Source organism: Mercenaria mercenaria, chromosome 1 (assembly GCF_021730395.1).
Source record: "Mercenaria mercenaria strain notata chromosome 1, MADL_Memer_1, whole genome shotgun sequence".
Classification (NCBI taxonomy): Eukaryota; Metazoa; Mollusca; class Bivalvia; order Venerida; family Veneridae; genus Mercenaria; species Mercenaria mercenaria.
The window spans coordinates 74,835,669-74,861,335 of NC_069361.1; the positions used below are offsets into that span (position 1 = coordinate 74,835,669).

The 25,667-nt window shown below is 35.1% G+C and overlaps 1 protein-coding gene across 1 annotated transcript in view; it reads left to right on the top strand.

Moving 5' to 3' along the window:
• Positions 1 to 17,705, top strand: part of LOC123533771 (Fanconi anemia group M protein-like) — a 35,170-nt gene extending 17,465 nt beyond the window's left edge. The window contains exons 11-13 of the mRNA XM_053518813.1: positions 2,515 to 2,740; positions 4,874 to 5,022; positions 17,628 to 17,705. Of these exons, the coding sequence (XP_053374788.1) occupies positions 2,515 to 2,740; positions 4,874 to 5,022; positions 17,628 to 17,705 (453 nt within the window). The remainder of the gene's footprint in view (positions 1 to 2,514; positions 2,741 to 4,873; positions 5,023 to 17,627) is intronic.
• The last annotated feature ends 7,962 nt before the right edge of the window (positions 17,706 to 25,667 follow it).

The following is a 25,667-nucleotide window of genomic DNA, read 5'->3' on the forward strand; positions in this document are numbered from 1 at the left end:
CTTTCTTTCAGTTTAAGCACTGTTCTATTCCTCCTGATTTTTGTAAAGTTAACTCCATTTTTAATGATTTTTGATAGTTTATGCCTGTTAACATCAAGTTCTTTAGCTACTTTCGAAATGCATCGGTATTTTCTAATTACTTCACCAGCAACCGCAGTGTACCAACCATGACTGTGCTTTCTATCGCTGTTCTTTGAACCGGTTTTCATGTGATGCAGTAGTACATTTCCAAACAGTAGCTGCTTTCTTACTTGTTCCTCTCTGATCCCGTAGGTCGACATAAACATTTCAGTTTTTTTTCTTGGAGTCATATTTTCATTTTTTGATTTTGGTTTTGACAGCCTTTGCAATTTTCTTTGTAATGTTTTAACTTTCTTTTTCGTTTCAATATTGTCTCGGATAACCTTCCTAAGCTTTGCATTTGCCGTCTTGAGGGCTTTATTCAATCTTTTTCTGGGCCCATTTCTTCTGTTTGGAAACCTAACAATCAGGTGACTCGTATCGGATTCTTGAGTATTGTATCCACTTGTACTTTCATTCAGCTGATCATCCGATTCAACGTTATTGTTTGCCTCTACCTTCTTGGACCGACGGTGTTTCTGTACACGTACATTTATCTGTTCATTTCTCTTCTTTCTTTCTGAAACCGACAACTATGATACAGGTGTGTAGTACTTCTTTTGCCTTCTGCGTTCCTTCTGCAGGAACATCCCGCCCTCTAAGACCTTCTTACGCTCTCTGTAGCGCTTCTGAATCTCTGCTCTTGAAAGTGGCATTCTGAAACATACGTTACCGAAAGTGAGTAAAGGTGGTATTACATAAAATATTCAAATAGTGTTTCAGTTTGTAAAAAAATTGCATGTAACTAATAAAATACTTCTATTCTAATTAAAAATGCTTTTCAGGACTTACCTACCATTTCTAAGAGATCTTTTTTCTTGGATTTACTCAAACATGTAAAATGTATATTAATCAGATTTTCCGTAACTAATAAATCGTAGCAACGAGTTTCTAGTACGGTATCTTTTGATAAACAACATTTATATACCGGGCACTGTAGTAACAACTTATAATATAAATGAAATTCTAGACCCTTCATTGTTAAAATGGGAGATTTATTCGATGAAACATACGTTACCACAGGTAACGTATGTTTCAGTACTTCAGACGACCTTATCTCTGTACGAAAAGCTTTGGGTACGAATTGACGCTGTCTGTTTACATCACAAATATTTCAACAATTCGGAAAAATCATTTATCCACATAAAATGATTGTTTCAGTAAAGAATGTAGACTAACCTTAGGGGCAGGTATTTCAGGATAATTCTGTAATTAGCGTGTATATTTCCCAGCCAAAAATCAAACTGATAGCGCCTTCAAAACATGGTTGCCATTTTCTTGATGACGTCAGTGTACAAATAAAACCCGTACCGCATCCGTACTGCAGTATACCGTTGGTTTTATGCATTCTTGGTAACGTATGTTTCATAACGTATGTTTCATTTCAATTTTGCAATGTTGTAAAAAATGGCTGTATGTGTGTTATGTAAAGGCTTCACTCCATAGTAAAATATAAGTCCTGAAATTTAATACCTGTTAATAGTGCATATGTAGCTTAAACGTTTACCTCTAAAACCAGGGTAACGTTTGTTTCATTGTTAAATGCCCTTGTGAATTTTTTAGCGAAAATTCAAAATATTCGGAAAGTGCATTTTGTTGATATGTTTCAGAGGGTGATTACATATACGTTGATATACTCATAGTTGATTGAGGCGAAATGGTTTTAAATATACCATATTTTGACATCTGTACATTGATGATGAAAGAGGAATCATTTTCTTCCTGCATTTTGGGGACATCAGATGATTTTGTACAGCAAAAGCGTTTTATCATTGGGAAGACCAATGGGCACGCGCAAGTAATCAGTAAACATACTTTATTCACAACAATAGTAAGAAAATTCTATACTTTGCACGTTGACAATGTAGTAAAGACGGCAAGTTGAAATATTGGAGTGGCGACAGTAACGTATGTTTCTTTTCTGGGGGCTGGAAGTGCTGGTGTGCCAGAATTACACTGCATATTAAGAAAATTGGCCATGTCTCCGTTTGCCGACATTGGCATCTACAATTAAAGTATATTAATGGTGTGCCAGATCTTTTCAATAAAGGGATATCCTTTGGAACATCAAATGGCACGTTTTATTGAGAATCAGCGCTTAAGTTCATCGTCTACTAAGTGCCATTTGATCTCAGCTGATGAGTAAATTTGAACTCAACATATATATAAAAGCTGCTGTCATTCACAGCTTCAGCAAAAATTTGGGCATTCCTTTTGCTGTGGGACTAGACACATTTTAGGTGTATTTGAAATGTAAAAAATAGAGCAGGTTATTTGGTTGTCAATTTTCAATACTAGGCCACTTGTCTTCAGGCAATTAACAATAGTTTCTGTTCGGATAGTTCATGGGAGTGTTAAGTTGTGTTGATTATACCCCTCTTTTCCACATTTCAGATATACAACCAGAGTCAGTACTCCAAGAAGAGTATTCACAAAGCAATACTTAATGGTGCAAAATCATTACACTTCTATCAGCACAGTCCTCGAATGGTGCCAGAAAACCTGACCCCCAGTTGTCACAAGATGCATATCACTGTTAAGGAGAACTTCAAACCTACAAAGAAAATCACCGCTGATAAAGATCTCAATCAGAGTAAAATAACAACTATGATGCATGATGGTAACAGTTGATTTTTATAGCTTGACTATTCAAAGTATATGAAAAGCTGTCCTAGATAACCTTGTATTGGTGTCCACGTCCAGATTCTTGGTTAAAAGTTATGATGCACTTTCACTTAATCATTGTTATTTCTCAGTGGATTTGCTTCAGACCTAAAATGTTTATTCTACATCATTACCCACATGAAATGACATATGATCCATAACTCTGGCACCATTATTTCATGAATTAAGCCTCTTGTTCTTAGAATTGCAGGTTGAAGTTTTGGTGCACTTTCACATTGTCTCTGTTATTAATTAATGGGTTTGATTCAAATTTGAAACTGTTGTTATGTATCATTACCCACATCATATGACATACTGTGAAATCATTAATATTCGTTGGTATTAATTTTCGTGGGTTTCAAGGTTGAGTCAATCCACAAAATTTAATCCCAGTGAACAAGTAAAATTCCCATTCATTTTATGTTCAAAAGTTGAAATCCATGAATTCATATCCCCACGAAATTGCTGTTTTGGAACCACGAAATTTCATGTCCACGAAATTAAATGATTCTACAGTAAGTTCCCTAACTCTCACACCAACATTTCATGAATTAAATCCTTTGTTTTTTTAGCTCACCTGTCACATAGTGACAAGGTGAAATTTTGTGATCACCCTTCGTCCGTCGTCAGTCTGTGCGTCCGTCAACAATTTCTTGTCTGCACGATAGTGGTTTCATTTATAATTTTATTTTAACCAAACTTGCACACAACTTGTATCACCATAAGATCTCAGTTCCTTTCTTGAACTGGCCAGATCCTATTATGGGTTCCAGAGTTAAGGCCCCTGAAAGGGCCAGAATTAGCTATTTTGACCTTGTCTGCACAATAGCAGCTTCATTTATGATTTGATTTTAACCAAACTTGCACACAACTTGTATCACCACAAGATCTTGGTTCCTTTCTTGAACTGGCCAGATCCCATTATGGGTTCCAGAGTTATGGCCCCTGAAAGGGCCAAAATTAGCTATTTTGACCTTGTCTGCATAATAGCAGCTTTATTTATGATTTGATTTTTACCAAACTTGCACACAACTTGTATCACCATAAGATCTTGGTTCCTTTCTTGAACTGGCCAGATTCCTTTATGGGTTTCAGAGTTATGGCCTCTGAAAGAGCCAACATTAGCTATTTTGACCTTGTCTGCACAATAGCAGCTTCATTTATGATTTGATTTTAACCAAACTTGCACACAACTTGTATCACCATAAGATCTTGATTCCTTTTTATAAGCCTGAAGGGACGTATTATGTTATCGCCTCGGTGTCCGTCTGTCTGTCTGTTGGTTAGCAATTTCCCTTCCGCTCTGTAACTATTGAACCCCTTTTTGGCGGTAGGGAAAAACCGAGACCACTTTTCTGTGGTACAACATGGATGGTACCTCCAATTTTTAGGTGTATTTTGACATATCTGGAAAATTTAAACTATATTTTCTCATTATTCTTCTGATTGATCTTGATTATGATTTTTTGACCTTCTTGCCCTTAAGTGCAATGATAACAGTGAGCGATATAGGGCCATCATGGCCCTCTTGTTTATTATTGGCCGTAGGGAAAAGCCGAGACCACTTTTCTGTGGTACAACATGGATGGTACCTCCAATTTTTAGGTGTATTTTGACAAATCTGTACCTTGTAGAATTTTTTTTTCTTTTTGGTTAAATTTCTTCCCTTTGTTGTTGATCTTGATTATGATTTTTTGACCTTCTTGTCCTTAAGTGCAATGATAGCAGGTGAGCGATATAGGGCCATTATGGCCCTCTTGTACAAAGATTTCAATATTGCTTGTATTTGTGATTTCATATTTGTTTAATTATGAAGTATCTTATAGGTTAACACATATTGATGTTGTCAAAATTTCCCCATTTTACTGGAAATGGTACTATCCCAAAAACCTGGAAAAAAAGTCCTTGTATTGCGCACTTAATAAAAACAGTAACTACCATTTTGTGTATAAAAAGAGCAGGGCTGTCATTTTTGTATATGGCTGTCTTTTTTTGTATATAGTCTATGCACAGGCAATTTTCTTGTACAATGAATCTTTACATTGTTTTAACAGAATTATTACATCTTTCTCAAAAACTTTTATTTTAGCTGCCTCAAAGAAGAACCAGTCAGATGAGATTATAACATTAGAGGAGTATCGTGAGCTTGAACCCTGGCTGGTACCAGAGGAAGATGTACCAAAATTACCATCTTGCAGAATCACTTGCCTGGAGAAAGAGGATTCTAATGAACTGCAGGTATGTGTTTAAGTATACAAGTTAACTAAAGTTTTTAGTTCCCTACTGGTTGAAAACCAGTTTCAGGGACTATAGGAATGCACTTTTCTGTCTGTCCATCATTTTTGTCATTCCGTCCGTCTGTCTTTCTGTCCATCTGCAATTTCTTGTCACGTCCATAACTCTGTCATCCGTGACGGGATTTTAATATTACTTGGCACAAATGTTCCCCATGATGAGACGACATGTCGTGTGCAAAATCGGGACCCCTAGCTTAAAGGTCAAGGTCACAATTGGAGGTTAAAGGTTAAAGGCTTTTTTCCTATCCGGTCCATAACTCTGCCATCCATGGAGGGATTTTAATATTACTTGGCACAAATGTACCTCATAATAAGATGATGTGTCATGTACAAGTTTCAGACCCCTTGCTCAAAGATCAAGGTCACACTTGGCAGTCAAATGTTAAAATAGCATGAACAGGGTCTGTTTCATGCCCATTCCATAACTCTGTCATTCATTAAAGGATTTACACCCTAGCTTAAAGTTCAAGGTCACACTTGGAGATCAAAGGTCAATAGGACTTTTTTTCGTGTCCGGTCTGTAACTTTGTTTTGCGAAACAGGATTTTAATATTACTTGGCACAAATATTCCCGTGGATGAGATAATGTGTCATGCGCAAAACCCGGGCCATTAGCTGCAAGGTCAAGGTCACACTTGGAAGTCAAAGGCCAAAAGGGCTTTTTTCCTGTCCAGTCTGTAACTCAACAATCCTTAAAGGGATTTTAATATTACTTGGCACAAATTTTCAACACCATGAGATGGAGTGTCGTGCCCAAGAACCTGGTCCCTAGGTCTAAGGTCAAGGTCAACATAGAGGACAAAGGTCAGATACAAGAATGACTTTGTCCAGCACATTTCTTCTTCATGCATGGAGGGATTTTGATGTAACTTGGCATAAATGTTCACTGTCTTGAGACAGATTGTTTTGTGCAAGAACCAGGTCCCTAGGTCTAAGGTGAAGGTCACACTTAGAGGTCAAATGTCAAATTCAAGAATGACTTTATTCGGAGTGTTTCTTCTTCATGCATGGAGGGATTTTGATGTAACTTTCAATTTACTTGGCACAAATGTTCACCACCATGAGACACCCTTGTTTTAGAATTATGTTCCTTTTTTGTTACTATAAATAGATTATATTGTAACTTATTTATTACTGGCTGTAGAGAAAAATTGAGACCAGTTTTCTGTGGTACAACATGCATGTTACATCCTATTTTTAGGTGTATTTGACCTATATCTACCTGGTAAAGAGTTTCTTGTGGACTTATATTATATAGAATTTTTTTTCTTTGTTTTTTTTTTTTTTGATAAATTTCCCTTTGTTATTACTATAAATAATTTATATGATACCTTTTTAGCTCACCTTAGCCAAAGGCTCATGGTGAGCTTTTGTGACTGCTCAATGTCCATCGTGTGTTGTCCGTCCATCAACATTTTCTAAAAAAATCTTCTTCTTGAAAACCACTGGGCAGAATTGCCCCAAACTTCACAGGAATGATCCTCGGGTGGTCCCCTTTCAAAATTGTTCAAAGAATTGAATTCCATGCAGAACTCTGGTTGCCATGGCAACCAAAAGGAAAAACTTAAAAAAATCTTCTTGTCCAAAACCGTAAGGCGTAAAAAAAAATGTTTGTTTCCGGTATCCTGACCTACCCTAAAATTTTGGCCCGACCCTAAATGTTTTTATGGCCTTGGAGAATATCTTTTTCAACTTTTAAAAAAAAGTTGCAAAACTGCACTTTCTATGCTTTAGACATGGTCAGTGATGTTAGAAATCAACTTACTGATGCTCTAAAGGCATAACCCCCTTATTTGTATTCATTTTTTGACACAAAAATAATTTCCGAAAAGTCTCTCTTAATAAAAAAAAAATTCCAAAAAAAAAAAAAAAAATTCCGACTTACCTACCCTAATTTCTATGAGCATGTTACCGGAAACAAAGAATTTTTACCTCACCTGTCACGAAGTGACAAGGTGAGCTATTGTGACCGCTTGATGTCCGTCGTCCGTCAACAATTTCTAAAAAAATCTTTTTCTTGAAAACCACTGGGCAAATTTACACCAAACTTCAAAGGAATGATCATTGGGTGGCCCCCTTTCAAAATTGTTCAAAGAATTGAATTCCATGCAGAACTCTGGTTGCCATGGCAACCAAAAGGAAAAACTTTAAAAATCTTCCTGTCCAAAACCACAGGGCCTAGGGCTTTGATATCTGGTGTGTAGCATCATGATGATTATCTAGTGGTCCTCTACCAAAAGTGTTCAAATTATCCCCCTAGGGTCAAATATGGCCCCGCCCCGGGGGTCACATGGTTTATATAGACTTATATAGGGAAAAGTTTGAAAATCTTCTTGTACAAAACCACATGGCCTAGGGCTTTGATATTTGGTGTGTAGCATCATCTAGTGGTCCTCTACCAAGATTGTTCAAATTATCCCCCTAGGTTCAAATATGGCCCTGCCCCGGGGGTCCCAAGTTTTACATAGACTTATATAGGAAAAAAAGTTTAAAAATCTTCTTGTCTGAAACCACAACACTTAGACCTTTGATATTTGGTTTGTAGCATTGTCTTATGGTCTTCAACCAAAGTTGTTCAAGTTGTACCCCTTGGGTGAAAAGAGGCCCTGCCCTGGGGGTCCCAAGTTTTATATAGACTTATATAGGAAAAAGCTTTAAAAATCTTGTCTGAAACCATAAGACCTAGGCTTTTGATATTTGGTATGATGCATTGTCTAGTAGTCCTCTACCAAAATTGTTCAAATTATGCCCCTGGGGTTAAAAGAGGCCCCACCCTGGGGTCACTTAGTTATTATGTGAGTTATATAGGAAAAATACTTAAAAAATCATCTGATCCTATTTCCAAGACTGTTTAATTATAACTACTTGATGACCCTAAGTAATATGATGTCACTTGATTGTGACCTTGACCTACTGACCTATTTTCTTGTTTTTTAAGATACAGCCTTGAAATTTTGATGACATACACAGTTTTGCACACAAATCGTAAAACTGAATTTCATTGACCATGAATGTGACCTGCTGACTTTCCTAATATTTTATCATCAGTTTGACATTTGAAACATGTAGCTCATATTACTCAGGTGAGCGATCCAGGGTCATCATGACCCTCTTGTTTTTTTTTAGGCCTAAGGTGTAGAGCCTTGATATTTAGCATGTGACATCTAATGGTCCTCAATGAAGATTGTTCAAATTGTGCCCCTGAGGTGAAAAGAGGCCTCGCCCCGGGGGTCCCAAGTTTTACATAGACTTATATAGGAAAAAATTTTAAAAATCTTCTTGTCTAAACCCACAAGACCTAGGCCTTTGATATTTGGTAAGTAGTATTGCCTTGTGGTCCTCTACCAAAATTGTTCAAATTATTTTTATAATCCTGGGGTGAAAAGAGGCCCTGCCCCGGGGGAGTGGGAGTGGGGGGGGGGGGGGGGGGGGGGGGGGTCTCAAGTTTTACATAGACTTATATCTAGGAAAAAACTTTAAAAATCTTCTTGCCTGAAATTGCAAGGCCTCGGCTTTTGATATTTATTATGTTGCATTGCCTTGTGGTCCTCTACCAAAATTATTCAAATCATGACCCTGGGGTGAAAAGAGGTCCTGCTCTGGGGGTCCGAAAATTTAACATAGACTTATGTATATAGGGAAAAAATAAAAATCTTCTTGTCTGAAAGTTCAAGGCCTAGGCCTTTTATATTTGGTATGTAGCATTGCCTAGTGGATCTCTAACAAGATTGTTCAAATTATGTCCCTGGGGTGACCGCCCAGGGGGTCACTTGTTATATGAGTTATATAGGAATAAATAGTTTAAAAATTATCAGATCATATTTCCTAGACTGTTTAATTATAATTACCTGATGACCCCAAGCGATTAGGGGTCACTTGAGTGTGACTTTGACCTACTGACCTACTTTCTTGTTTTTTAAGATACAGCCTTGAAATTTGGATGACATGTACAGTTTTTCACACCGATCTTAAAACTGACTTTCAGTGACCATGAATGTGACCTACTGACCTACTTTCTAATATTTTTTTCAGTTTGCCATTTTACTCAGGTGAGCGATTCAGGGTCATTATGACCCTCTTGTTTGATAATTGGCCAAAAAAATGCCATACGAAAACAACTTGTAGGTTGTTATATATACAGATTCAAGTGTTTTGTTATAATATACAGTCGACATTGTATTAAGAGACCACCCAAGAGACTGCTAAGAAGTCGTCTTTTAATGGAATGGTCTCAATGAATTTCAGTCAGATGAAAAGGAAAGTTATTTTTAACTGTTAATGTAACTGTATTTATTATGAACATAATATGTGATTTCAAAATCTGTTTCAACATCGTGAACACTTTTCCAAGTCTACAAACCATGAAAATTATGGCTAGATTGTTTGTCAGTTTGACTGATACAAATGTTAATTGCATTAAGTCACGTGCAAAATGTACTCGCTAATTACACAGATGAAGAAATGCCCGGTAGAATTTTGGTACCCGGTCGCTTAATAGATACTTTTGTCGAATATATTACCTGTCGGGACTACATTACTGTGGTCGCTAGTCGTTTAATAAAAAAGTCGTTTAATGGAATGAATTTATATACTGAAAACGTTTGGGAGGGATTTTGACTGGTCGTTTAATACAAAAATCGCTTAATAGAGGTGGTCGCAAGTACGATGTCGACTGTATTGTATAGTACAATATTGTTTATACATCATTGACAGGTACCAGTTCATTATGTTATACTGCAGTAGAGAAAATTAGGTGCCTTCCAGTAGGGGACTTTGTATTGCATGGCAATACTTCATTCACTTGTTACTTCATGGGGCATCTTTGGTCAAGTGGTTTGAGGTCTGTTAGTTGTTCCTCAAAGCTGTGGATTGGACAGCTTGCTTGGTGCATAGAATTTGTTCATTTTTTGAAGCCATTAGGGCGGGCTTATGAAAGGTTTGTGGTTCTACCTAGGTGACCGTTTATGCAAGAAACCATGCCTGAAGAGGCACCTGGGGTCTACCTGCACCAAGTCTCCATATGGCCTATGATTGTGTCAGTTTGATGGAAAATCAAATCTAACTAGGTTTTAGTCCAGCTTAACAGGAACAGGGAGTGTCAGTTTACAACAAGTGTTGTCAATATTAAATTTTCCTGCATGATAATAGGGTCGAATGAATAACTTTGTAATTTGTATTTTTATGCCCCCCTTCGAAGAAGGAGGGGTATATTGTTTTGCAGATGTCGGTTGGCCTGATGGTCTGTATGTCAAAGGTCAAGGTCACATTGACCCGGAACAGTTTAACCGTTTCCGGACGCTTGGGCCTATGATCATGAAACTTGATAGGGATATTGATCCTGACAGCAGATGACCCCTATTGATTTTGAGGTCAGTATGTCAAAGGTCAAGGTCACATTGATTCAAACCAGTAACACTTTTTTTGCCAAATAACTAGAGAATGCTTTGGTTTAAGATCTGATTTGATACAGAGGTCACTTATGACTGGTAAATGACCCATAATTATTGATTTGAGGTCAGGACGTCATATGTCCAGTGCACAGTGACCTGAGTTTTTTTTTGTCCTTTAGCAGTTATGAAGGGATCGGGGGGCCCTTTTTGTGTTTCTATGGTTTTGGGTTTAAGTTTTATTTCAGTTTTATTTCTTTTGAAAAATTATGTTTTAACTAGCATTTGTACTGAAAACACTGAGAAAAATTTTTTAAAATAAGAGAATGTTAATTTTTTTTAATACGGGACTGTTTAAAATTTTTTTTCGAACAGAGATGGCAGTTTTTTATCCCTTTTCAGAGTGGTCCCCCTGGCAAAATACTTTAGGACATAAAACTTGTGGACCAAGTTGGGTTCCGGCATCTTGTACAGCTCAGGGAAATTTTGAAACGTTTCCCAGGGGAAAGAAACACATAAACTCCCCGGGAAAAGAAAATGAGGAACCTGAAAAAATTGGAGGATTAAAAAATCTTTTGCTTCTGAATGCATAATTGGGGAGTAGCATTTTGGGGAATTACTGTTGCTGTGTCGGGGGTTTTACCCCAATGTTGTGGCAAGAGCTGGATATTCTTTTTGGGAATACCTTTTCTAAAAAATAGAAAAGAAAAAATGAAAAAAAAAAAAAAGGGGACATTTTTTTTTGCACTATTTTAATACTAAAAAAAATTTAAATTTTTTTACGGGAAAAATTTTTCACTTTCTTTCATAAAGCAAAATATACAAGGGCTTTTAAAGCACGGGGTCACCCCAAACACCAAAAAAATCAAAAGGGGAAAAGATAAGATAAAAAGTTTTTTCCCCGCAGCAGTGAGTGAAAAAACCCCAAAAAACTTCCATCTGTGCGTTGAACGTCGTATGATCCCAAAGGGTCATTGTAACCACCCCCCTTGGGTCTATATTCAGGTGAAAGTTAAAAAAATAAGGGTTTTCAGAAAACCCAATTTTACAGGTGGAAAAAAAATTTAATTAGCTAAAAGAATTCAGTACATTAAGAATGGTGAAGGAACTGGTCAATCCAGCATTATGTTTCTTATTGGGGGGGGAAATTGGTTTTGGGTTGTTTTTTTTATTTGAAGCTTAACCAAATATAAAACAAATTTAATTCAAAAAAAACTTGAAATTTTTAAATGATTAAAACCCCAAAATCTTTCCTTTTTGGTGCTTTTTTTTTTTCTTACTTGTTTTAAAAAGGAAAAACATCAAAACGGTTTTTAAAAAAAGGATAATGCCCTTAAATATACCCCCCACAAAACCTTTGTTTTTTTCCCCATTTTGAACGGGAAAAGAAATAACACCTTATTCAGTAAAAACTATTATGAAGGGTGGAAATGACTGTTACACAGTTTTTAAATTTGGGCCCAGTAAAAACCCAAAAAGGGCCCAAAAAAAAAGGATGCTTTTGTTTTCCCCTTGAAAATTTTAAAAAAGGACTTTTTTGTGCCCAATTTCCCTTAGAATTCCCCTTGGGTTGTCTGCAGTCCCGTCCGCCCGAATTCGTTTTGTTCATTTTTCAGAAAGTATTTCCCCCAGGGTCATCAAACAGCAAAAGGAAAAAACTGTGCCCCCGGGGGTTTTTGTTTTGGATCTCACACTTTCCGGGACCGGGTTTTAGGGCCCCTTTGATTTATTTTAAAAAAAGGCATAAAAAGGGGCCTAACTTTGTGTCGCATGTATCTCAGAAGTTTTTACCCCAGTTTAAAAAACATTAATTTTAGGGGAAAGTTATTCAGCCAAATTGTGAATTTGGCCCTTTAGGGTCGTACAACTTTAGAGGTTTTTTTTTGGCATATAAGTTTTAAACAGGTGTTCTCTTTTGGTTTAAAACTCAGCGGGGCCCAGATTTAGGGGTCCTTCCCCGAAAGGAAAAATACACTTTAAAGTTCTTGAAGGTTTGTGTTGAAAAACTTTTTAAAAAAATTTTTCCCCTGAGTCATAAAACCGAAAACAGAGACGGATTGGGGGTGGGGGGCTTTGATTTTTTTTTAGGTTTAAATGAAAATAAATAAATTTTTAGTTTTTTATTTTAAAAACCTTTTGGCCCCTTTTTATAAATCCAATGGTTTAGAGAGGCAGAATATTTGAATGAAGTTTATATTTTAAAGTCAGGAAAAAACTGGGGGGTCCCTTAAATACTAAATTTTCTTTTTCCCCCCCCCCGAAAAAGCAAAAAAGGGGAGGAGGTTTTAGTTTACTTTTGTCTTTTTTAAAATTTTTAAATTGATTTTTTGATAGTTTTTTCCGGGATTATTTATTAAAAAAAATTTGTAAACTATTTTAGCAGAAAATCTTCCTTAAAACGCTTATTAAAGTATTTCTTTATTGTTCAGTTAATTGACCTTTGACCAACCTTACTCTCTTGCTGTGCAACACACATATATTAACAGGATTCTTGACAAAAGTTTGGCAGGATGAAGACTCATTGATTGTCAGTGAAAATATTCCATTTATGTTTTCTTATAAGTTCCCTTTACTTTCAGCTGTTTTGAATATTTATATTAGTGTTATCTTTTTCAGAACAAAAAAAATGGAGAGAAGGCAGGTTGGAAAAAAAATTGTGTTTAGAAAATCAAAAATTTTGGGGGCCCCAGTGAAAATTTTTACCAAAATTTTGATTTTCCTGGAAGAAAAAAATTTTTGGAAAATAAGCAGTGAAAAAGTTTTCCCTTAAATTTTGATGTTGGTGGGATGATGGGAGGGCCCCCATCGATAATGTTTAAATTAGTTTTAAAAAAAAGCAAAACATTTGTTTGGGAAAAGGAAATCAGAAAAAAAAAGGGTTTCAAAAAAATTTTTAAAAAAAAAGGGTTGATGCAGCGGGGTTTTTGATTTTATGGGGTTTAGGATTTTATGGATGAAGTGGAAAAATTGAATATAGAATAAAATTTTAAAAAGAAGGAAAGATTCAAAAAAGAGTTTTGTAAAGGGTTTAAAAGAGCGCAAAATGATTTAAAGCAAAATTTTTTAGAAAAGGAAGGGCCCATTGCACTGTTAGAAAAAGATAAGAGGCGAAAAAACAGGGGGCGGGACATTTTTTTAAAATTAATGGGCAGCCCAATGTTTTTAGGACTTTGATTCTGAAATTTGGAAGTATCGGAAGTAAATAAAAAAAAAATTTATTTGAATTGCCCGAAGGCCCAGGGCATAAAAAATTTCAAAAATTTAAATAAAAATAAGACTTTAAAAACTCGTCAGTTGGATCTGTTTTCTAAAGTTTGGGGACAGAAAATTTTAAAAGACTAAGTAACGGTTTTTTTTCAGGATTGGGAAAACTCCCCGCCAGAGGGGGGTTTTGAAAAAACTTTTTAAAGGGCATTAAAAAAAAAAGACGAACTTTTGAAAATATTGATTTATTACTCCCAATAGATGAAGGGGCCATAGGGAAAAATAAGGAAGGGAAATACTTGGGGTTTTACCCTAAAAAACTTTGATGAATGATTTTTTCAAAAACCCCTCAAGTATAGCTAGATCTCCCAAAAAGGGAAAATGCCGGTTTCAGCCTTTTGATGTAAAAAATTAATGAGGTGAATAAAGGGTTAAAAAAAAAAAAAAAAAAAAAAAAAAAAAAAAAAAAAAAAAAAAAAAAAAAAAAAAAAAAAAAAAAAAAAAAAAAAAAAAAAAAAAAAAAAAAAAAAAAGACTGTAAATGAAAATGAAGGGCATCAAAAAAATAAAAAAACGAGAAAAAGTGCCCACAATGTTTCAGAAAAAATTTTAGTCCTTTTGACTTTAAGATGAAAAAAAAAATTTAAAAATCAAGAACCTCGGGGGAAAATCTTAAAATAGTAAGAAGATACAGGAGTAAGGAACCCCTTGGTTTCCCAAAGCGGGAACCCCCATCCAAAATTGGGAAGGGAACTGGTTTGAAAAAATAAACCTACCAAACCCCAAAAAAAGAAGGTTTGGGGAAAAGAATGTTTTGAATGAAAAATGAGTTAAGGTTTAAATATTTCAAAAGGGAAAAGGATTAAATTTTAAAGATATTAAGGAAAAAACAGGTTTTAAAGTTTGATTTTTTGCTTGTACTGGGTTAATTTTATGGTTAATGAGATGACATGTTTTTCAAAAAAATGATGATTTGGGTTAGATGAAGAGCGGGGAGTAAAAAAACAAAAAAAAACATAAATGGACCATTTTGCCAGTGTCAGAAATTTTTCAAAGGAATGAAAAAAGGGGGAGCAAAAGAAAAAAATTGAAAATGTTTTTTTGATAAAAATTTGGGGAAAACCCCTGTATCGTCAGAAAATAGTTTTTCATGCAAAGAAACCGAAAAGGGCAAATCCTAAAAAGCTTCTGATGCTTTTCTTTTATTTGAAAGGGTTAAAAAACTTTAAAAAAAAGAAAAAAATTTTTGTTTTGTGAACTTAGTTCCTAAAGTAGTTTAATTTTCTATGATAAAATCAGTGTAGTTGAAAAATTGTCTGGTGCCTTTTTTCAAATTTAAAAAAACCCAAAAATTAAAATCTTTTTTTGCAAATGACAAAGATGTTTGATTTTTTCATGGACATAAAAAACCCATGGGGGAAATAAGCCACAGGGAGACGAGTACGAAAATTTTACTTTCACACAGGCTCTTGATTTTGTTCACAGTGGCGGTCAAACCCATCTGGTTCATCAAAAATCAGCAGTGAAGCCGCTTTTAAAGGGACTCATGGGAATCCCCTTGAAAAAGGGAAATTTTATAATACTAGAAAAAATTGGCCTTTGATTGAAATAACAAGCCCGAGGTTCAGTTTTAAAAAATCACTTGAAAACTTAAAATCTGGAGATCAAAGTATTTCAGAAGGGGATAGCAGTAAAGAAGATTGTTCAAAAGACATTAATAACATGTCTCCTTCTTCAAATGAAAATTTCGAAGATGGAGAAAAAAAGACAAATTCGTCAGAGAAAAGTATTTCTAGAAAAAGTTCCTCTTCTTCTAAAGGGGGGAATAGACATCCCGGGTTTTTGTTTTGGGGTTTGGATTTTGAGGATGACAAAATTCCCCCTTTTCTCCTAAAGCAAACAAGTTCACAAAAGCTCCCTCAAGTCGCCTCAGTCAAGTTTGCATTTACAAGTCGTTTTTTTCAAAGTCGGTGTGAAGTTCAAATGAAATCAATACTAGAAAATAGAGAAAAAGGGGAAACTTTTTGGGAAAAACAGATGTTTTGGAAAAAAAACTGAACAAACTGGATAAAGCAGGCAAGAAAAAGATATTTAAAAAAGTAAAAAAAGGGTTTAAATATGTATAATGGTGCAAACGCCCTTTGGGTAAAACCTTTTTCAGAACAACAAGGGGAAGGGAAAGTCAGTCACTTTTCAGTGATTTTCCGAATTTTCCACATAAAAACGTAAGGGTTTAAAAGGCCCCTTTCAAATTTTTTTTTTGGGGAAAAGGGAAAAATTAAAAGGCTATACAAGAGCATTCTGAAAATAACTTTATAGATGTTGATGAAGCCAACACACTAGTGAGTAAGACAAATGTGAAAAACAGTAAACTGAAAACTGGGAGAGAAAGTCACAACGATAACACGAATCCCCAACTGCTAAGTTGCTTTTGGACACAAACCCATGGGGCTTGAAGATTTTTTGTACGGAGTTTTCGAAATTATTGGCATTTTTAGGGAAGATCTTGACGATTGGATAGATTCAGGGGAAACCAAAAATGTGTTTGATGAACAAAATGAGTAAATTTTTTAAAAATAAAGGGAAAACGAAAAATTAAAAGCAAATTTTGGGATAAAAAGTAGCTGTAAATTCATTTTTTCTAGTCAAAAATTTTTTTATATATTCCCCAGAGGGAAAAACATAAAACACCTGTTGCTGCTGTAAGCCCTATCAATTTTTCTCGGAAATTTTAAATGAAAAGGTTTAAAATGTGATGATCAAACAAAAGCTTTTCCCTTTTAATTTTGAAAAAAAACCCAGAAAATCAGTTTTTTTTAAAAAATGAGGGATCTGTCCCTGATGTTTTGATGACTCTTTTATTTTTCACTATTTGAATAGCTTTTAAAGATAAGTTTTACTCAAAAAAACTTGGTTGTTTTGTAATAATCGGGATAATAAAAAGCCCCCTTGTTTCAGTCAGAAAAAAAAAGTTAAAAAGTTTTAAACCATTTAGAGAAACCCAAAAAATTTTGCACCCCCTGTTGAGTATGGTTTCCCAAAACCAATAAGAGCAACGGAAACTACACCAAAATTTAGCAATACAGGGCTCATCTTTTAGACCCTTTGGACCGGAACCGGGGAAAATAACCTTGGTGGATAATGATCAAAACCACTAAACATTTTAAAGATTAGAGCCCTTTCAGTTTTTGAGAAGGTTTTGGATGAAAAGGTTTTTTTTTTGTAAGAAGAAAAAAAAAAAGTTCGGGTTTTTGATTCTCCTTTTAACCCAAGGGGGAAAAGACATTGTTTAACAACATAAAAGGAGAAAGAAAGACAAGAATTTTTTAAAAAGAATAGTAAAAGGCATGAAACATTTTTTAAAAAGGGGGGGACGATGGGGATTTTGAGGATTCGTTCATGTTAACTAAAAATTTTTTTTATATTGCAAAGAAGGCAGCTCCTCGTTTTTGAGCTATTTCAGATGAAGTTTTTGAAGACGGTTTTGTTAAAACCCAAAAAAAACCCAAAACCCCAAATGGAAAACAAAAAAAAAGTTTCAGCAAACAAATTTAAAAGGGCCCAAAAAAATACTGCAAGCAAAATGGCAAAGTGAAAAGGGAAAAGGGAAGTGAAAACCGAAAGCAAAACTTCAAACCCAAATTTTTTGAAGAAGAAGAGAAGGAAAAGGAAGGGGGACAGTGATGCATCAACAGTTTAAAGCACGAAGGAAGTGGACTTAATAAATATAAAGGGGAGCTTTATTGCGGGACTCCCCGTGCAGCAGTCAAATGTTTGAAAAATTCTGATATACATTCATTGTATCTAAAATTTTTCTGGGGGAAAAGCCATTGGGACATGAGGGGGGAAAAGTTCCCATAAAATTTTCAAAAAAATGTTGTTGATGTGTTTTCAAAAAGGCCCTCCCCTTTGAAGAATCTCATTACAGGGAAATTTTTTTTGGGGTTTTGGTTCAGGGGAAAGAGGAAGATGAATGGTTGCTAGGGGAGGGGGAAAAGGGTGAATTGAAGAGGAGCAAAAGGAAAGAACATTGATCCCGGGAATTGGGGAATGCAGAGGGAAAAAGGAAAAAGTGGGAAAGAGGTTTACCCGGCCTTTCAGACTAGCCGACAAAGAGCGTACAGATGGGGAAAAATGAAAGGGTTTAAGTGAAATAAGATTTAAAAAATTTTTAGGGAAAATAAAAAAAGGGCCCGCACAAATGTCAGGAAAACTTTAAAAAGGAAAAAGAATTGGGAAAAAAGCAATATTCCCAAAAAGAGTAGAAAATTTAAAACCCTGATGACAAACTAGTGATGATGAAAAGAATTGCCGGTTTTAAAACCCAAAATGATTTTATTTCCCCTAAAGTTAAACCAGGGGCAAAAAGCAAAGAAAAGGGGGTAAGGGAAATGATTCTGAGCAGGTTGGGGGAAATGAAAATGGGGACGGTTTTATGGGGAAAGCAAAAAGCATGTGCAGAAGTAGTAAGAGTTTTAAAAGGGGCAAAAGAAATTTAAAGTGGGGAAAACAATATTGCCAAAAAAATTTGATACTAATGGTAATAAAAATGCGGGTGAATTACGTCAAGAAAGGTTTAAGGGGAAAAAGAAAGGAAACAAACAGGTACAGAAGAAGTTTGGGGGAAAAAAAAATAAAAACAAAAAATAAAAGTTTTAGTTTTTGAAATGAAAATTCAGCAAATAGTGAGTTGACTAAAATTAAGGAGAAATCTGCTGTAACGAATGCAATGCAAGATGATGATTTCGATTTTGCTAAACCATTGAGAGATGGGCAAAAATTTTATAATACAGATTTTTCTTATGAAATTTAGTGTGAGGGAAATTTCCCAAAAATTTGTGGAAAAACTTGTAGTCTTGGTGGATTCAAAGGAAATTAGTGGTTTCCCGGATATTTTTTGACTTGAGATTTTAAAATGACATTCACGTGGGGGAGGGGGCGCAGTTACCCGGATGTGACTAATTTTTCAGTAATCGCCCTGGCCCGTTTTTAGAGGGAAAAAAATGGTTTTGAGTTTAGTTAACCCGGGACCCAAAGAGCAAAAAAAGGGGAACGAATGCAGATTTTGGTGAGTATATGACCCGACCTTGTTTAATTGTTTAAAAAAAATCGTTTAAAAAAAACCAGGTTTAAGAGAAATCCCACCCGAGGGCCAGTCCATTTGGGCAAAAAATGTGGATAGAACGATTGCCCTTTTTTTACTAAGATCTGTTTTTAAAGGTAATGTTTTGGATAATTTGCCGAGACGCAGGAATTTTTTTCGGATGTGTTTTTAGACTTTAACAACGAAAAAAAAAATGGCAATCCCGGGTTCCAGTTGAATGAAAGTGAAAAAACTAAAAGAGTAAAAATTTTTGCTTTTTTTCCAAAGCTGGTTACATTTCCCGATTTAATTTTTGTTATGGTTTTTTGATCGTGACCAAGGGAAATTTTAAAATTTTTTGTGCTGTTGTTATTGAAAGTCGAGGGAAAATGTTTAAGGAAAAAGAGCTATAGAAGTATTCAATTACATAAAAAGAAATTTTGATAAAAACATGTTACCAACCAATTACAAATGATCAAAAGCTCATTTTTAAAAATTATCTTGATAAAATGGGGCCACACAAAGAGAAAACCCCAAAATAGTGCATTTGCAAAACCCCCCCTTTGGTTTAGTTTTGGTTTCTCTAATTGCAATTTGGGTTTGAAAACAAACAGGGATGGATCCTGGGCCAATGCCCAGGATGCACAGGTGGGTTGAATCCATTTAAATGAATTTAAAAATTTTTTGCCGTATTAAACCTTGGGTTTCCATATTTGATTTTAAAACTTCAAGTTTTAAATTTTGTACTTAAATTCTTTTTAAATGTACATGGGGTTTTGGCCCCTCTAAGGGAAAAAAAAAAATTTGTTCAGACACGGGAAAATCTGGGTTATTGGGTTTTACCTGATTTACATAAATTTTTTTTTTTGTCATTGTTGGTTGTCTAGGATAAGAAATAGGGTTGGGGGAAACTCTACAGGGCCTTTAGAACTCTCTTGTTAAAAAATTATTTGTTTTTTTTTTTGTTTTGTACGTTTAAAGTTTAAAAAAAATTTTGGCTTCAGATTTTATTAGAACAGTAGGAAAGGGATTTCTTTTTTTGCTCCCCCTGTTAAACATGACAAGGTGAGGGTTTTTTGAAACACCCTTCGTCAGTGTCCGTCGACAGCTGTCCGTCCTTCCCTCAACAATTTTTTTGTCTGCAGATATTTGGGTTTTATTTATGATTTTATTTTAACCGAACTTTTCACCCAAAATCGTATCCCCCATTTAAAATTGGTTTTTCTTGAATGGCAATCCCGCATGGGTTCTAGAGGGTTTTGGCCCCCGAAAAGGGGCCCAAAAATTTGCAATTTTTCTTTTTGGGCCCAAAAGCAGCTTTTTTATGGGTTTGATTTTTTTCCAAACTTGCAAAAAACTTTTGTATCATAGTCTTGGTTCCTTTTTTTGAACTGGCCAGATTCCTCTGGGTTTATGAGTTACGGCCCTTGGGAAAAGGGGGGGAATTTGCTATTTTGAATTGTCTGGCCCCAATAGCACTTCAGTTATGATTTTAATTTAAAACCAAAAATTGCACAAAAATTGTGTCCCCTAAAATTTTCGGTTCCTTTCTTTAAAAGGCCAGATTCCCTTTTAAAGGGTTTCCCGAGGTTTTGGCCCAAAAAAGGGCCAAAAAAAGCTTTTTTTTGAAATTTGCTATTTTGACCCGTCTGCACAATAGCAGCTTCATTTTTGGTCCAAAAATTTTCTATTTGGGCTTTTGCGCCATATAGAGAATTTTATTTATGGTTTTTATTCGAAAACAAAATTCCCCCCCCCCCCAAAAATCTACAACAACAATTAAATCTTGGATTCCCGGGCGAATTGTCAGATCCCAAACTTAAGTTCAAGGGGTTATTTTAAAATTTTGATTACCCCCCTGATTGTAATTTAAAATGGATTTTTTTCAGTAAGTTCTTATTGGACTTATTCGAAATTTCATTTTTTGCATTAGTTTGGGTGAGATGTTTTTGGGAGTTTAAATATGGACTGATTTTGGGCAAATTTTCCCTTTCCTTTTTTTCAAATTAAAATGGTTATATCTCGTAATAATGAAGATAATGATTGAAATTTAAATTTTGTAACAGATGGACTTGGACAATCGGTTTGGAAGTTTAAAAAGACGGGAAATTTTTGACAAAATTCCTCCCTTTATTTTTTTTTTAAATGAAAAACCTTAGAGGCTTCCCCAAGAGATTTTGGGTTTTTAAAAGGTTTTTTTATGTTTTCCTTTGGGAAAGAAATATTTAATTAGATAAAAATCTTGATTGAACATTTATTTAATATGAATTTCTTCATAATATTTTTTTGTATAGGCTTGTACTCTGTATCTTTTACATGCAATTCCCAAAGCAGGGTTACCTTCCCCCGATTTTAGTTTAAAAATTAAAATTTTTCTCAGTAAATATTTTTAGAACTTTTTGAAATTTTATTTTTGTCTTTAGTTGGGAAAGGGGGGAATCAGGGTAATAGCTATGGGGCTGATTTTATGTCCCCAATTTTCCCCCTTTTGTTTTTAAATTAAAATTTGGGGGGATTCAGAAACCATTGAAGATAAAGATTTGAAAAGTCATTTTTTGCCACAAAATGGCTCGGAAAAATAGGGTAGTTAATTTGACTGAATTTTTGAAAGATTACCTCCCCTTTTTTTTTTGTAAACGAATACTTCAGTAGCATCTAATGAGATTGGGTTTTTAAAATTTTTTTAAGTCTTTTAGGGTATGGAATAAAATCTTTCAGTACAAAAAAGCCCCGGGGCATTTTAGCTTTGGACCTCAAACTTGGTATTTGGAAAATTTCCCCGACTAGGTTTAAAAAGGGGTGTTACAAGAAAAAGGTTTTTCCTGATGATATTTAATGTGTATTCCTGTGTTTCTCTTGTCAAAAATTTACAATCATTTTGGGGACCCCAATTGGTACTCAAGTGGATGAACAGGGCCAAACCCTGGCCCCCTTTTTTTATAGATCCTATACATTTTGACGCCCCCCCAAAACATCTTTGAAAAAAGAAACAATTACTTTAAAAATTTAAAATTTTAAAATGTTTTTGTGTAGGGAAAAGTAGTCATGTTTCTGGGTTTTTAAGATCAATAAAGGGCATATCTAATGCATGTATAGCCCAAAAAAAGTTTAAAAAGTGTTTCTAATACCCAAAAAAATGGAAGCTTTTTTTAAAACCCAAAAGACTGGTTTTTACATGAAATTTTTAAATTTTAAATGTGTTCTACCCAAAATCGGTAAAATATTTTAAGGGCTAGGGGAAAATTTTAAAAAAAAAAAAAAGTTTGTGGGAAAAATTGCATTGGCTATTTTTAAACATCAATCTGACCCTTTTAATGTTGGGGGAAAAATAACCCGGGTTTCTTCCCTTCATTTTTTTTCAAGTGCAGGGCAAACAGGGTATTAACAAAAAAAAGGGGGGGAAAAAAGCGGTTTTTAAAAAAATTTTAAAAAATTTTTTAAAAAAAACTTTCTAGGACTTTAAATTTTTTTTAAAAATTTTTTAAGAGTTATTATTTTCCGCTGGGAAAGGGGGAGGGGGTATAGTTTTTTGGGGTTGTCAGTTTTGTTTTTCTTTCCGTCCGTTTCCCGAACCAATTTTAAAAAAGGGAAATGGTTTGGGAAAATTTTTAATTTTAAATTTTATTATATGTTCCCACTATTTAAAGGAAAAACGGCCGGGCAAGTTTCAGTCAGATTTTCCCAAATAAAAACCAGATTTTGGTTTTTAACGGTATAGGGTTTCTATAAATATGGCAATTTTGCTTATTAAAATTTTGTATTTGGCCCAGAAAAAAAAGAAACTTAAATTTAAATTAAGTTTACCAAAAGGGGGATTTCCCCCACTCAATTTCGTCAGGATTCTTTGTAACTTCAGAGTTATTGGGCCCCTTTATTTGTTTAAAAAACCACATTTGTACAAAACCAAAAATAACAATTTTATAGAATTTTATTAAAAATGTTTCATTTTTTTGCTCGATTTTCAAAGTATAGGTAGAGCTATTGGACTCACCCATTGGGTCGGCGTGCCCGTCCCCAAAATTTTGGTTTAAATTCTTGTATGTTTTTGGGTATCTCAGTAACCACTAATGGGAAAAGGATTGAAACTTCACTCATTTTTTTTACCAAGTAAAAATGGGTTTTTAAACCCCACCCGAAACACGAAGTGCCCCAAAGGTGAAACTTTTGTGATGGGCCCCGTGTCCGTGGGCCCCCCGGCCCTCGCAACAAAAAGACTGTTTAAAACTCTAGAGGTCACAATTTTGGCCCAAACTTAAAGAAAATTGGTCAGAATTTTACCCCTTAATTTAAAACTTGGACAAATTCAAAATTGGGGCATCTGGGGTCAAAAAACTAGGTCACAGGTCAAATCAAAGGAAAAAATTGGGTTTAAAACTTAGGGTCACAAAAATTTGGGCCCCAATTTTTTAATGAAAATTTGGGCAGGAAAGTTACCCCTCAAAAAAATTTTGGACAAATCCCGATAAATTTTGGGCCCTCTGGGGTCAAAAAAAATAGGTCACCAGGTCAAAACAAAGGAAAAGGGTTTTTTAACCCCTATTTGAGGGGACAAAAATTTGGGCCCCCCTTAAAAGAAAAATTGGGGCAGAATATTACCTCAATAAAAAATTTTGGCGAGTTTTATATTGGATCATCTGGGATCAAAAATAGGTCCAGGTAAAACAAAGGGGAAAAGCTTGTTAACACCTAGAGGTCACAATTTTGGCCCAAACTTAAGAACTTTGTCAGAAGTTCCTTCAATAAAAAACTTGGAAAAGGTTTTTGATATTGGGAAACGGGGTCAAAAAAATAGGGGCACCAGGGGCAAACAAAGGAAAAAGTTTTTAACACTCTAGAGGTCACAATTTTGGCCCCAAATTTTTTTTAAAATTTTGGGCAGAAAATTACTCCCCAAAAAAATCTTCGGGCGAGTTTGATATTGGGGTCATTGGGATCAAAAAAAAATAGGTCACCAAAGGGCAAATCAAAGGAAAAAACTTGTTAAAATTTGAAAGGGGACAATTTGGCCCAATTTAATGAAACTTGGTTTGAAAGTTACCTCAAAAAAACTTGGACGAGTTTGATATTTTGGGCATATTGGGGTCAAAAAAATAGGTCATCAGGGCAAATCAAAAGGGAAAAAATTGTTAACATCCAGAAGTCACCCAAATTTTGGCCCCCAAACTTTTAAAGAAAAATTGGGCGGGTTATTACTTTTTTTAATAAAATTTTTGGGGCGCTTTCGATATTTGGGGCTCTGGGGGGCAAAAACAGGTCATTTAGGTCAGATCAAAGGGGAAAAAATTGTTAAAAACTCTAGAGGTCGCCCAAATTTTTTCCCAGTTTAAAGAAACTTGGGGCCGAATGTTATCCTTTAATAAATCTTGGACGTTTTTTAAAATTGGGGTTTTTGGGGTCCCAAAAAAAAAAGGGCACCCAAATCAAAAATTTAAAGGGAAAATTTTTAAAACGTTTGAAAGGGCCCCATTTTTTGACGTATCCCCATGAATCTTGGTCAGAATGTTAATCTTGATGGTCTCAAGGTTCAGTTTGAATCTGGATCATGTAGGATCAAAAACTAGGTCACCAGGTCAAATCAAAGGAAAAGCTAGTTAACACTGTAGAGGCCACATTTATGGCCATATCTTAATGAAACTTGGCTAGAATGTTGATCTTGATGATCTATAGGTCAAGTTCAAATCTGGGTCAGGTGGGGTCAAAAACTAGGTCACTAGGTCAAATCGAGAAAAAGCTTGTTAACACTCTAGAGGCCACATTTGTGACTGTATCTTCATGAAACGTGGTCAGAATGTTAATCTTGATGATCTTTAGGTCAAGTTCGAATCTGGGTCATGTGGGGTCAAAAACTAGGGCACCGGGTCAAATCAAAGGAAAAACTAGGTAACACTTTAGAGCTCACATTTATGACCATATCTATATGAAACTTGGTCAGAATGTTAATCTTGATGATCTTTAGGTCAGTAGGTCAGATGAGCAATACAGGGCCTTCATGGTCCTCTTGTTCAACTTTTATTTTCATTCTACTGACAAGGCTGTTGAATAGTCGAGCATTGCTGTCCCCGGACAGCTCTTGTTTTCCATGAACATTTATTACCAACATGTAAAGTTGTGTACCCACACCTGGTCACCTTCACAATGCTGGTCACACAACTTCCTCAACATGTAAAGTTGTAAACCCTTACCCCCATCACTACCCACGTTCCAGATATCTTACTTGATTGTGTTCTCTTAAAGACTGCTGTTCTTTTAAGTTCAAATGTAATGAAATTATTTGCTTCTTAGTCTTTTTGCTGGATATATTTCTTTGCCATTTCTCAACACAAATCCATTCGGCAGGGGATACCAATTAATCGAATTTGCTTGTTAGTATAAATGTTGAGTACTCGGGCGTCAGCTGTTTTCTTCTAATAACTTCATGAACTGCTTGATTATCTTAGCTTTGGTCTGTAACGTACTTACGTATTTGCACACCGTGAAGCATTAAAAGTAGAAAAATCTAATGGACCACATTATTGGTCTAAATAGAACTTTGACCTTGCATGAGTCTGTCTGCTCAAATAGTTCTTCTCCACTGCATACTGGGCCCTCTACTTTCTTTCCGAAATGGAAAAAAAAACAACAAAAGCAATTTCTCACGAACCTCTAATGAATGTATATCAGCAGTTTGGTTGGTTCTTACTTCCCGTTGTTGTTACATAAGTATAGGTAATACAGAAACGGCTGTTAAATTTCCCAGCAGTGCTCGCATTAAATTTTCTTTAACGAAAAAAACCCAGTATCATAAAATAGACATACTGACTTAAAACGGAGTGTCGAATCAAATTGGCAGCTATTATTTCGTTCTGGGACATTGATGTCTTGTTATATTTATGATATTGTATGGATAGTTTGACATTTTGTCGGTTTTTAGAGA